General features: G+C 39.9%; 2 protein-coding genes across 2 annotated transcripts; both read left to right on the top strand.

Annotated features, from left to right (window-relative positions):
• Positions 1-42: 42 nt before the first annotated feature.
• Positions 43-4,746, top strand: LOC120448186 (putative cyclin-dependent serine/threonine-protein kinase DDB_G0272797/DDB_G0274007). Its single transcript, XM_039630051.2, has one exon. The coding sequence runs from the start codon at positions 43-45 to the stop codon at positions 751-753; it is 711 nt and encodes a 236-aa protein (XP_039485985.1). The 3' UTR covers positions 754-4,746.
• A 1,147-nt stretch (positions 4,747-5,893) lies between these two features.
• Positions 5,894-13,306, top strand: LOC120449013 (alanine--glyoxylate aminotransferase 2-like). The gene is made up of 4 exons (XM_039631291.2): positions 5,894-6,175; positions 7,326-7,444; positions 11,508-11,742; positions 11,852-13,306. The coding sequence occupies exons 1-4, from the start codon at positions 6,087-6,089 to the stop codon at positions 12,891-12,893; spliced, it is 1,485 nt and encodes a 494-aa protein (XP_039487225.1). The 5' UTR covers positions 5,894-6,086; the 3' UTR covers positions 12,894-13,306.
• The last annotated feature ends 314 nt before the right edge of the window (positions 13,307-13,620 follow it).

The raw sequence follows: 13,620 nt of genomic DNA, 5'->3' as shown, positions 1-13,620 counted from the left end.
CTCTACGAATGGGGCATCGATTTAACAGAGACGCCAAAACCAATGCCAACACCAATACCGCTAACGAAAGCCAAGAATCCGCCGCCACTGCCCCATGAGATGCACAACAACATCAACAGCCAGTATGGTAGCAGTGCGGCGCTCAGCAATCATCAACCTCATCAGCATCCGCATACGCATCCACATCCCCAGCAACATCAGCAGCAGCAGCAGCAGCAACATCAGCAACATTCAAACACAAAAACGCCCAACAACACGAACAACAGCAACACACAACAAGCAACACCAACAACGGGAACGGGAGCAGCAGCAACTGCTAGCAAACAACAACCGCAACCGGGAAACACCACCAACACACCAACGAAGGCGTCGCGTGAGGCAACACCCACAAGGGAGCAGCATCAGCAGCATGCCACGCCCACACGCGAGCACCAGCAACAAACGCCCACGCGACAGCAGCAACTGCAACGCGAACAGCAGCAGCAACACCATCGCGATAGGCAGCAACATTTTCGCGAACAACGCGAACAACGCGAGCGGGAGTACCAACACGAGCATGAACACGAACACCACCACCAACACCATCACCATCGTGAACACCACGAGCAACACCAACACCAACAACCACACCAACACCAACAACACCCCCACCACCAACATCATCATCAATATTCATCCGGATCACAGCAGCAACACCAACGCTACAGCAGCAGCAACAACTACAAATCTCATAATAATTCCGTTTACCAGTAAGGAGAAACCGAATGCAATTCCAGCAATTGGAGCAACAATAACAATTTTTTGGATACATTCTTTCAAAACTGCTACAGCAATTCGATCAGTAAACAGTTTAATTGTGCTACCTTTGTTCAAACAACCGCAAAATCCTCGCCCCTCATGCACGCCTCTTTCTACACTGAACACAACGCGCTTGACAGAATATACGAAATTTACCCCAAAAATTCCATGGCTACATCCGAAAACTATTGAGTTATATGGCTCACCATATATCGCTTGACTAGGCCCCTTCTAGAAATGTGTTAATTTGTTGTAGCTGAAGAGATGCTCTGACCAAAAAAAAATATACGTATGATTTAAGTATGTTAAGTCTATAAGGCTTACCCCAGTAAAAACTAAAATTGTTTCTTATTGAATTTTATTTGTAATATTACAACCGTTTCTGGAATATCAAATGGAAAATTTTAACACTGCCAAGGTTAAAGAAAAATGTTGAAAATAAAATAAAACAATAAAATATGAGCATCTCTGTTCAACTTGGCTTTCCGTTCTATAACCATAGTGTAGTATATGGCTCCCCCAGAAAACTGTCTTTATATCTATTGAAACCAAGAACCACTCCGATCCCCAACTAGAATAACCAGAGAGAAGACCTATCCAGACCTTAGGTATCCTGATCCTAAGACCCTCTATTGAACCACGAACCACGAACCACGCGCTAGTCGAAAAATGTGTAAATCTGTGTAAACTCTAAAACATATTATTGTATGATTATTATTATTATACTATTGATTATCAAGATTATCAAGCGAGCAACGTAGACCGTTAGTCATTACTTGTTTGAACTAGTGAGAAGACAAGTTTAGGTTCACAAATTACTGTAAGAGCAATGTTATTTGATGATAAACCCACAAAAGCCCCCAAGAAAAGCAACCACAACCGAATAAGGCATACACTAAGAAAATCAAGAGCTTAAAAATGTTAAAAATGAACAAGTAAAATATCTAAAAATCCCCTAAACAGTAAGCAAAAAAAAAGTCGATGCAGAGAAAAAATGATGAAACAAGATTTAAGGCACAGGCACTGTAAAATGTAAAAATAACCAGCAAACTAGTAACGAATTGTCGCTTTTGTTAGATTCAAACACACACTAGCACACACGAATACACGCATGCACGGCACACACACCAGTACACACACGCATGCATATTGCCAAATTGATTGTATTTACAGCAGCTAATTGAACAAACGCAAACAAAAATCAACAACAAACAAAAATGAAGCCCACCTAAGCAAAAGATAATTTGTAAAAATTAAAAAATAATCTTAAAATTAAATCACCAAAATGTAAAAAGCTATGAATATACATATATAAAACGAAGCAAGCAGTAGCTATGGCCACAAAAACATTCACACACCACTCAAAAACACTTACAACAGCACCCACTCAGAAATACTTAGCCCAAAAAGCGCATCAATTCTAAATTTTAACCAAGATATCAAATTATATACCCGCAGTGTTGTTAGGTTAATCGGCATTTTCGACGACTGAAATTCTATCATATTTCGAACACATTTAATTATCGACAACCTTTACAGTTCTACGATTAAATCGATTAATTCGATCAATCTGACAACACCGCAAGGCATATCCCTGTTATTAGTACAACTTAAACTGCACACTGCACAATTTTTGAATGTTTGTTAAATGTTTTGAGGAGCAAAAGGCCCGACGACACCAGGAAAATCCGCTGCAAAATTGTATTCTCCTCACCAACTAACTAGGGAAGAAGGACCCTCGCACCCCAAAAACAAACCGATCCCCAAAAACGCAACTCCAACCCAGAAAAAATGGTAAACGAATTATGATACTGCTAGGGCAGAAGGACATCTACGTCTGCTCTGCCACTAAAAAAGAAAAATGCAAAAATAACATTTACGCTGTAGAGACAAGAAGAAATTAACGCTTAAAATTTGAGGTTGATTGGCATTAAGTAAAAGTTAAACGATGTTGAAGCAGGAAGAGCCGAGCCGACAGGGCGCGATCACGAGCAAGTAAATTAAATTATATAACAACTTTACAACTTTAAACGGGCACGACGAACAACCAGCAAGTGCTTACTATAACTTCATACGTATTGTGTAAAATATTAGCAATGAAAAAAATCCTTTTTATAGATCAAAAACAAAACAAAACAAAAAACCAACGTATTTTTCGCTCTCTATCCTTCACTTTCGATTAAACGATCTACCTATATCTGTCATTCACTCACTCAATCAACCAATCAATCAGTCAGTCGTTCAGTCAATCGTTTCGGCAAATTTGTTGATTTCGTTTGTTGTGTGTGATAGTGTTTGGAATATGAAATGAAACTTTTGCATGTCACAAGAGCAATTTGTTCGCCCCTAAGTCCCCAAGAAAGTTAAATTTTGTGTCTAATGATCTAATGATATGTATAGGGCATGGATCCTATGCCGGGCTTGTTTTAATCATCTCCAAAAATCAAATCTCCAAATGGAAAACTAATTCTCTGCTTAACTCTCTCTTATTAACTCTCTTTATGTATGTGTCGTCTGTGTGGAAATTGAATACATATACAAAATTATTACAATTGAAATTGAAATTGAATCCGTTATATGAGGTATTGTACTTGTATTTTTGTTGACTATTATGTAATTAAACGCTTTACTGAATATCAGTTATGTACATTTTTTAGCTAAAACTAAAAATTAAAAACCAAATTCAAGCAAAAAAGCTTATGCTGTTACTTATTGTTAGTGAATTTACCACAAAAACAAACAAAACAAAAAATGAAAACAAAAATCGCGAAATAAAAAAACAAAAAAGTTGAATTTTCAAAAATTTATAGATACAAAACGAAATCATTTTGCAACGTTCATGCGTGAAGAAAAAAATATCAAGGGGATTGCCTTGTGGACGCACTTACGCCTTTGTATATTGCGATACATTTTGATGAGAAGGCTTATCTTAAACTTTGAGAACTACCAGATAAATATCTATTTAATATAACGTATACATGCATACAAGCAACATATAAACATATACCGTATATAAACGTATGCTAAACTATATCTAAATTGTAAACGACAATGAGAAGCAATTTTAAGCAAAATGAAGAAAACCATCTCAATTTCAACTTCAATACCCCCACATGCAAAAACACACACGGATGATGTAAACCATTTATGTGAATTAATATGTATAGAACTATATTGTATAACTATGAATACAAACAGCAACAAGGCTATCTATATGCTATGCTAATGAAAGGGTAAACGGCATTTAAACTCATTCAACCAAAAAACCAACAACAGAAACCGCATCACATGGAAATGAAAGAAATGAAAGCTTATAAATACCATATAGAACCGTATATGTATCATACCATATAGATCCACCACAACCATGTACCACGTAAATATCGTATCGTAAATAGCAATAGCAATAGCAGTTAGTTATAGTCAATATGGATAGCTAAACTACCGAATAGCAAAGCCTCAGCCGAAGCAAACTTGTTGTACGATTAAGATTGAGCTAGACTTTTAACCAGAGATAATCCAACTTGTAGATATATCGATATATCACATATAAATATATATGTATGATTGTGTATATTACCGGATAACAAAAGAACTCTTATGATTTCCAGGTCTCGCTTTTGAGTTGATCCTTATTATGGAACCCCCCAACTAATATATATCAAGTCCCCAAAATTCTTTAATCAATTCAGACCAGACCACAAGAACAACCAACAACCAACAACCAACTACAACAAAAACAAACTGTGCCACCTAGTACATAACAAGAAATGGTTATATATCTGTATCTGCTATATAGACACTATACTAAACACATACAATTCAACACGAACTTGTACTATACCTAGATATACTACATATACATATATGTATAGAGAGAAGGAAACATTCAATGCTCACTTTTATATTTTTTATCATACATCCTTGAATCGAGAAAGCTATTAACAAGAAAAAAAAAAGGAAAAGGACGCAGAACGAAGCACCGTAAGAACCACTGAACCACAAAGCAAAACAAAACAAACTAAATCGAACATAGGAAAATTCTCATGCCCAAAGAACATATATTTATATATAGTGTACAAGTTCTATATGCCTAGATATTCGTTCCATTGCTTTTTAGAGCCAATTTGCTTTGCTTGCGAGACAAAATACCCTGGAAAACCTTAAAAACCGTACCTCCATTCTATTCAGTTCTCTGATCCCGATCCCCGATCCCCATTCAAGATGATAATTAGGAAAGAAAACACCAGGCATAAACGCAAAAGATCGAGCTAAACTAGTGCTTAGTGTTTAATGATAAACAATTCCAATAAAAGTATTTCAGTTGTGTATATTGTAAAGAACAATTATAAATGAACAAATATAAAGTTAAACATTTAATGAATAATTCAACAAAATTTATTGAAACATTAATAAAAATAATTGTATTTATCAAAATTAATACAAAACCAATTTAAGGCATTAGCATAGCAAAAGATAATGGTATACATAAATTGAAATGAAAATGAAAATGAACACAAAAAGCGCTGATTTAATATTATATTATTAATTATATTATTGCAAACAACAAAGTGAAAAACAAATGATATTGTCCTTGGTATTTACATATACATAAAGAAAACAGCAAAAAAAAAAAACAAATGAAAAATAAAAAGAAAACGTTTTTTTATATAACCGACATAGATCTTTTCGACCGCCGATCTGCGTGGTTTTGGACGGGTTGGGCGGTATTTCTTTAAAAGATAATATTAGAGTCTTGGAATCACTTCTTATAAAGGTATCGGCAGTATGATTCTACTAAAGGAGCATACATGATGTAACTTCCCCTTTCAAGCTAAAAGTACTATGGTACAAAGTAAATTCACTTTCCAATGTAAGGTATGGTTAACTTGAGTTTTTAATAAATCTTTATTTCTTATTTATTTTTTACACCCTGAGTATTTTATTGAATGCACATTCAAATTATCGCGCCCAAATGCGCACTCGTGCGATGAATAATCGACCAATCGATAGGTGCGAGCGAGCTCGAATTCGCAGAGAGAGATGGCAAGATATGCCGCACTGTGTGCTTATAAGCGAGAACGAAACTTGCTTCGGCAACAATTTCAAACAAGACGTTAAAGGCGACCGTGCCTGCCAGCGACTGTCCAGGAGCCCCGAATATCCTGCCAGGACTCCAGTCTCCTCCACACACGACAAGTCAAACTTGTCAGTTTCAAAAGTGCGCGCTAGTCTGCCGAGTTGAATTAACCGAGTTAATAGTAAATAAAAGAAAATATATCTACAAAATGCCTTTCGCCAACGAGCAACTGAATCTGGTGGCCAGCGAGCAGCTGAGCAAAACGGAGACCATCAAGCTGCGCAACCAGCACATCGGGTAAGTGACATCCTTTTTTTGTGGTCCTTACGCCGTATCCGTAATCCCTGGTCCGGGTCGTGAGCCTGCGACCTTGCCTTGAATTCGCTCTGGCTGTCAAGGTCAGGCGGCATCCCCCACTTGGCCCACTCGGCCCACTCATCGCCAAGCCCTCTCTTTCGCTCGCATTGGTCGGCAGTCCGCCCGGTTTTCGTGTACTTTTGTATTTTTGGCACTGTTGCCAACAGCAGCCACCGCCACCCAAGGAAATAATATAACAAAAAGTGCACAAAAAACAAAAAAAACAAGCAGGAAAACAAAGTCATGAAGCAGCGGCGCCTTTTTTAGATTTTGGCTATATTGATTTTTTATCGCCTGATTGCAGAGGAATTTATATAAAACTAATTTGGAAAGCGTATAATAATTAATTCTAAGGGCTCACTAGGAGACGGCAGATTGTTCGATCTTTATAATCATCTTGAATATATAATTTCACATTCGATCTGCCTTACATATATATTGTAATCTAAATTGACTGAAAAATATGAACCCAAATTTTCCATTTCGTGCAATATTTTGAAAAAGAACAGGGGCTAGGTAACTTATAAAATTGTTTTGAAATTGCTAGCAGTAAATCCAGAAATTCGTAAGCAATATTGGGGCATGTTTTTTATGACTTTGAACTTTTACAAAATTCGTCAGTTTAGTTTTACGAATTTTGTGTTTTAAATTATTGGTCTTACTATATTAAAGCAGTAAAATAGCTTGTAGTTGCTTATGCCTGTGAGTTAGGAGCAAAGTGCATTTATTTGCCCCCATTAAATTGCTGGCAGCTGTGTTCCCGCTTCTCTGTTTGACCAAAGTCAACCCCAAAATGTTTATCAAACAATGCAAGACGCCTTGTTTTTGTCTAACAAACACAAACACAATAACCATTAAACTCGGGAGTGGGTACAGGGATTATCTTGATAATGATAATGAGTACTACTCTGTCGTATACGTGTGAACTGTTGAAATAGGCCCCGGTTAATAGTGTAACTATCGTTCCATATACTCGTACGTCATTGCATTCTACTTTGTCTGGTTTTGATGAGTTTACTTAGCTTAGCCTTAGTTGTAACTTGACAATTTTCATAATTAACCAACTTAATAACTTGCATTTTTCCTGTAGGCAAGCCTGCCAGCTGTTCTATCGCTCTGACCCCCTGAAAATTGTGCGCGGCCAAGGTCAATATATGTTCGATGAGGAGGGCACCCGGTATCTGGACTGTATCAACAATGTGGCCCACGGTAAGTCCATCTTCCTAAACTAAACTAGAAAAATCTAAAAAGTAAAACTTAAGTACTACAGAAGGTATACGAATTTTTAAATAACCAATAGGATTTCCTTAATTAGCTCTCATAAATAATATGTATATATCGAAAATATTGTTAGTAAGGTAAAAAGTTGATGAAAAGTATAGGTTGGTCTGGTCGTCGCCTCTGCATCGCAAAATTTATATAATGAAGTAGATGGTGTAAAGTACGTTGCTAGGGCATGTTGTTCGATTTTGGAACCGGGGCCTGATGACGATTATTTTGGACCTCCCGTCCGGACGTCGACACTCGGACGTTGGCGGATCCTATTTCTGTGTATGCTGATTAGCAGCGGCACACGCCCGCCAAATGGCAAAATGGCCGATGTGCGGATGCAAAGTGCATGTGGCACTGGGTCTCCTTCACTTATGTAGGAGCGTTTGGCAACGCAAGTTCAAGGTTGAGAGCGCACAAATAGCCATATATAGATATACTCGTAGAACAGAACAAGTGGCTTGCCAGACGTCGGCGGCATGTTCAGGCCCCGATTGAGAAGCCCCTGTGCGACTGAGTCAGCCTTATCACAACGGGCACCGGCAAATTTTTTAGATGCTGCCTGCCGGAATCGGAATGGGAACGCTAATGGGAATGGGAATGGCAGTGGGAATGGCCACTTGGTTTTGATTTTGTATTTCGGGCCCCGGCACAGAGCCGCAGAGCAATAACTGGTGATTAAGACGGCAGTGTCATCGAGAGAAAAACACAATAATAATAACAAATGGCCAGGGGCGCATTTGCGTATAAAATATACAATACGTATTACGTCCATACACATTCATACATCACCGACGGGGGTCCCAGTCAAATCCAGACTAACCATATCAACTTATCAACAACGATGGCCCAACGACAATAACAAAAAAACAACGAAGATTGACGTCGGCAACCAATTTGCCAATTTGCTGATTCTGGGATCTAGGTAGCTCACATTGTTTGTAATTGTCCAAAAACACTTCCTGCTACGGAAAATTTTCCACTTGATTGAGTTGGCAGCAATTTCCATGGCCGAAAATCAGAATTCATCATGTTATTTATTAATTAATAATAATTTTATTTTTACTATTTTTTATTACAATAAATTTTTGTTTTGGATTAACGCTTGCCGCACTGATAAGATGAGGCCATTGGCATTGCGAATGTTCTGAATATACTCGTACATGAAATAGAACATTTGATAACGCCAACTATTGCGTTTATTAATAGCTTTCCTTTTGGTTAACTGCCAGCTAAGGGGGCTCATCGACAGGGTCCAAAACAATATTCCAATAAGGGTTATCATCGCGGGGTGCAAAAAGGTTGTTTACAGTTCAGTAATAGTCACCTGATAATGTTTGCACCCTCAATTGATTGTCAATCAATAAATGTTGTCAATTTCTATAAGAACACATTGCAAATTTGAGATGGATGAATCTTAAATGATTTTTAATGGACTTATAATTCATGTTTACAATTATTTTAGACAAGAATTGTCTTAAATCTAAACCATTAAGATTGCGACGATTTTTCCCCCTTTTCCTTTTGCACTTTGTGGCTTTTCCTAATTTCTGCACGAAATAATATTTATTGTGCCCTCCCATTTAATGACCCACTTGGGCGCTTGCACATTTCGTAGACGATCGCAAAACTCAATCAACCTCGAACGAGTCTTACGATCGTTCGACTGATAGTTTGCCCCTTCACATTCGAAACGTAGTATATGGGATCCGTGCAGAGGCACGTAACTTACGCCTCTGACCATAAGTCATCAATAACAAAGTGTGAAATCAGTCCTCAAGCAAACATAAACTAGAACGGAGCACTATAAACAAGATAAGGTGGCGGGGGCACGTGTGGACGATCTGACGATCTGACGACTTGAATAACAAGTTGTTATGAAACTAGAACCACGTTCCTCGTAATCTCGTGCTACTTTTTCCACTCCGGGTGTCCGACAGCCCGCAACATGTGAACGTCTCGTGCGAGTGGAAATGTACTCGAGATAGCCACGCTCGGGCACAATCCGGAAAAAGAGGGGGTGGGGCTGCCACCGGGGAGAGTCCACAATGTGGCGTACAGTCGTCCGTACGTAGTCTAGTTTCAATATTTGTGCTCGCAGTGCCCCAACCCCACGCGATCTGAGCAATCAGCTGTGCCACTCAGCACACATTGCGAGTGGAAAATTCTGAGCAGATAGTCGGAAAATCACCCCGAGCAAAGTCACAGCGGTCTGCGGGCCTGCAGGGAAAAATCGGACAAACAGACGATATAAAGAGAAGAGCAAGTGGCAGTTTTAGCATGTCATCGCGACCACTTGTAGATTGTCGACAATGTCGCGAAAAGCAAGGAAATTCGACGATCGCGAAAGAGGGAAACAAGTGGGTGGGCATTAGGGGAACCTCTTAGAATCTTATAGAATCTCAAATGAATATTATAATCTCTTGTAGAATCTTGTAGGATTTATAGATTTATATCATAGAATCTCATGTGAACCTCAAATGAATATTATATTATGTGGATCCCCTTAATTATATCCTCTTGTAAAATCTTGCAAGCTTTATAGGCATCTTAAAGAATCTAATTAAATCTTAAATGAATATTATTTCATGTGGATCACCTTAAGTATGTGTTCTTAGAGGCTTTATAAAAATCTCAAAAAAAAACGTATAGAACCTCAAATGAATATTATCTTATGTGGATTATCTTAGGTATATGCTGTTGTAGAATCTTGTAGGCTTTATAGGCATCTTAAAGAATCTAATTAAATCTGAAAAGAATATAGTTTCATCTTTAACACCTTAAGTATTTGCTCTTGTAGAATCTTGAACGCTTTATAGATTTATATCATAGATTCTCATAGAACTTCAAATAAATATAATTTCATGTGGATCATCTTAAGTATATGCTCGTGTAGAAAGAGTCCTAACTAAACATTTCCGATATGCCTAGTGATAGAGTTATTTTAGTACCCATCGAGATATACTTAGTAACGATGGCCCTGGTAAGCACACGCTCCTCCACAACAGTTCCTGAAAAAATAGTTAGTTTTCGCCAGCATAACTGTACTGCTGTCCACAAGTGCAGAGACTACCCCATGGTCACTTCAATCAGTGCAAACACAATCAGCAAGCGATCGAAATAGAAACGGTCTACTATACGCCATATAATTGAATGCCACTGATACAGAAACTAGAAACGTGAAGGCATCGCGTGAACTTCACGTGATACCTGCCTCGCCGAGCACTACGTCTTATCGGAGGCGTGTGAGTGGGGAGTCCAAGTCCAAATGCTGCTAATGAGCGTACGCGACGGAATTAGAAACGCAATCGGAACGCAAAGTAGTTGACCCCCAAACGTCGCAATCCGCCGCCGTGGACGGGAGCGGAGTGGTCCGGGTCCGGGGCTTATCGCCCATCCGTCGGGGCCTACGGAAAAGCGTTATACTTACGGCTGGCGACGCCGAGCCCATTGGATCCGGGCCTGTCTGATAGCGTTTTATTTTGGGTATCGTGCCAGATGGGCCTGCTTATATGCGGAGTGCTGCACAAATCAAATAGTTCGAGGAGAATCACGTGCGCGACTCGCTTATTTTTGGTAACGCCCTCAGTCCACGACTATCACTATTTGGATGATCTATAAATCCAAGCTTATCACTAATTGGATGATATATAATTCCATGATTTTCATCATTTGGATGATCTGTAAATCCATGCTTATCATCATTTGGATGATCTGTAAATCCATGCTTATCATCATTTGGATGATTTATAAATTTGATTTTATAATCGTTGGCTCAGTCACGCTTACTGAAAGTTTTATAGTTGGGTTTTTTCGTCATCGTGAGTTAGCATTTTGATTGTGTCTGATTAGTCAGAGAAGAGGCCTGGTACTTTAATACTTTATAACGCAATATTAATTAAAAAAGAGGCCTGGTTTTAGAGATTCTATACCTTAATAATAACTTAAAGTGTCTTAAGAAGATTATTAGTTAAAACTAAACGCTTTACCTCAATCTTTGCAGTGGGTCACTGCCATCCGGAGGTGGTGCGAGCTGGAGCCCTGCAGATGGCCACCATCTCGACGAACAATCGCTTTCTCCACGACGAACTGGTCCAGTGTGCTCGCACGTTGACCAGCAAAATGCCGGAGCCGCTGTCCGTTTGCTTCTTCGTCAATTCCGGATCCGAGGCCAATGACCTGGCCCTTCGACTGGCCCGTAACTTCACTAAGCGTCAGGATGTTATCACTCTCGACCAGTAAGTTTCTTCTCTTTCATTCTATACATTAAATGTGATTTGGAAGATGATTAATATCATTTCTAAGCAGTGATAAAAAAGTATGCTCATAAATGTTTTTCCTTTACAGTGCCTATCATGGTCATCTGCAGTCGGTGATGGAGGTGTCTCCATACAAATTCAATCAGCCCGGCGGCGAGGCAAAGCCCGACTACGTGCATGTGGCTCCCTGCCCGGACGTGTACGGCGGAAAGTTCACGGATAAGATGTATCCGGATGCGGACATGGGAGCCCTGTATGCCCAGCCCATTGAGGAGATCTGCCAAAAGCAGTTGGCCAAGGGCCAGGGCGTGGCCGCCTTCATCGCCGAGAGTCTGCAGAGTTGCGGTGGCCAGATCCTGCCACCAGCCGGTTACTTCCAGGCTGTCTATGATGCCGTACGCTCTGCCGGAGGAGTTTGCATTGCTGATGAGGTTCAGGTGGGCTTTGGACGCGTGGGCAGTCATTATTGGGCCTTTGAGACCCAAAACGTAATTCCCGACATCGTGTGCGTGGCCAAGCCCATGGGCAACGGACATCCGGTGGGTGCGGTAGTTACCACTCCGGAAATTGCTCAAGCCTTCCATGCCACCGGCGTGGCCTACTTCAACACATATGGCGGCAATCCGGTTTCCTGTGCCATCGCCAATGCCGTGATGCGCGTGATCGACGAGGAGGAACTGCAGCAGAAGGCCCTTGTGCTGGGTGATTATCTGTTGGAGGAGTGCAATCGTCTGAAGGAGGACTTTGAGTGCATTGGCGATGTGCGTGGCGCTGGACTCTTCGTGGGCATCGAACTGGTGCAGGATCGTAAGGAGCGCATTCCCGACAAGAAGGCCGCCCATTGGGTGGTCAACCGGATGAAGCAGCTGCACCGGGTGCTCGTCTCCTCCGATGGTCCCAACGATAATGTGATCAAGCTAAAGCCGCCCATGTGCTTCAACCGGGAGAATGCGGATGAGTTCCTGCTGGGCTTCCGCGAGTGCTTGACCGCCGTGATGCAGGATCGACTGGCCAGTGCCACAACCGCCGCCATGGCTGCCACCAGTGGTGTCATTGCCACCGCCTCGGAGACCCTGGCCAACAAGACGAAGCTCTTCGAGCGGCAGGATCGCCTCATCAAGTCCGTCTGAGGCAGTGCCTGCTGGTTGGCCAATGCCACCACCAACAACGTCTCTTCGCCCGGGCACAAAATAGCTTTAGCCACCAAGGATATTTAAATTATTCCATGATCCCCATGTCCCTCCTCTGTTCTCCATACAAAATTAGAAGTAATGCCCCAAGTTTACATTTGATTAGCTGTAATGTCAAAATGTTTTTTGCCTAGAAGTAGTAGCCCCATTTAACTGTAATCTACATTTATATTTTACGCTGTATAATCATTATCCTGTTCGCCAATTATCTTCTAGTATCTAGAAACGTAGGGAGCTGAAAACGAATTTCTTGAATTGTTATATCTCCAGCACGATGTATATATGAATTTATGAATATATTTAGTATAATATGTATGTTACAAATGTTATTAAACAGTTACGTATATTTTGTATACATACGATGTTTTATTTTACACGCATGGCATTTATTTTATTCTGAACTAAAAATTCTTTAAATTCAGAAAAGATCTAATTGCCAATAGAGGTGGGACTTTATTGATCACCATGATCAGGTTGGTTGCATATACCAAATATATTTCTATATGTCATATATCATGTCATATACTATTACTTCTAAATGCGGAAAATATAAGAAGTAGATGTAGAATATATGTAAAATTACATCACGCTTCTGCGTGTTTATACAACATACGCCGATAGGTATGCAACATTTCCTTGCTTCACATTGAATTACCAGTTGAGTTTC

Source organism: Drosophila santomea, chromosome 3L (assembly GCF_016746245.2).
Source record: "Drosophila santomea strain STO CAGO 1482 chromosome 3L, Prin_Dsan_1.1, whole genome shotgun sequence".
NCBI lineage: Eukaryota > Metazoa > Arthropoda > Insecta > Diptera > Drosophilidae > Drosophila > Drosophila santomea.
This window is presented reverse-complemented; position numbering and strand designations above follow the sequence as displayed.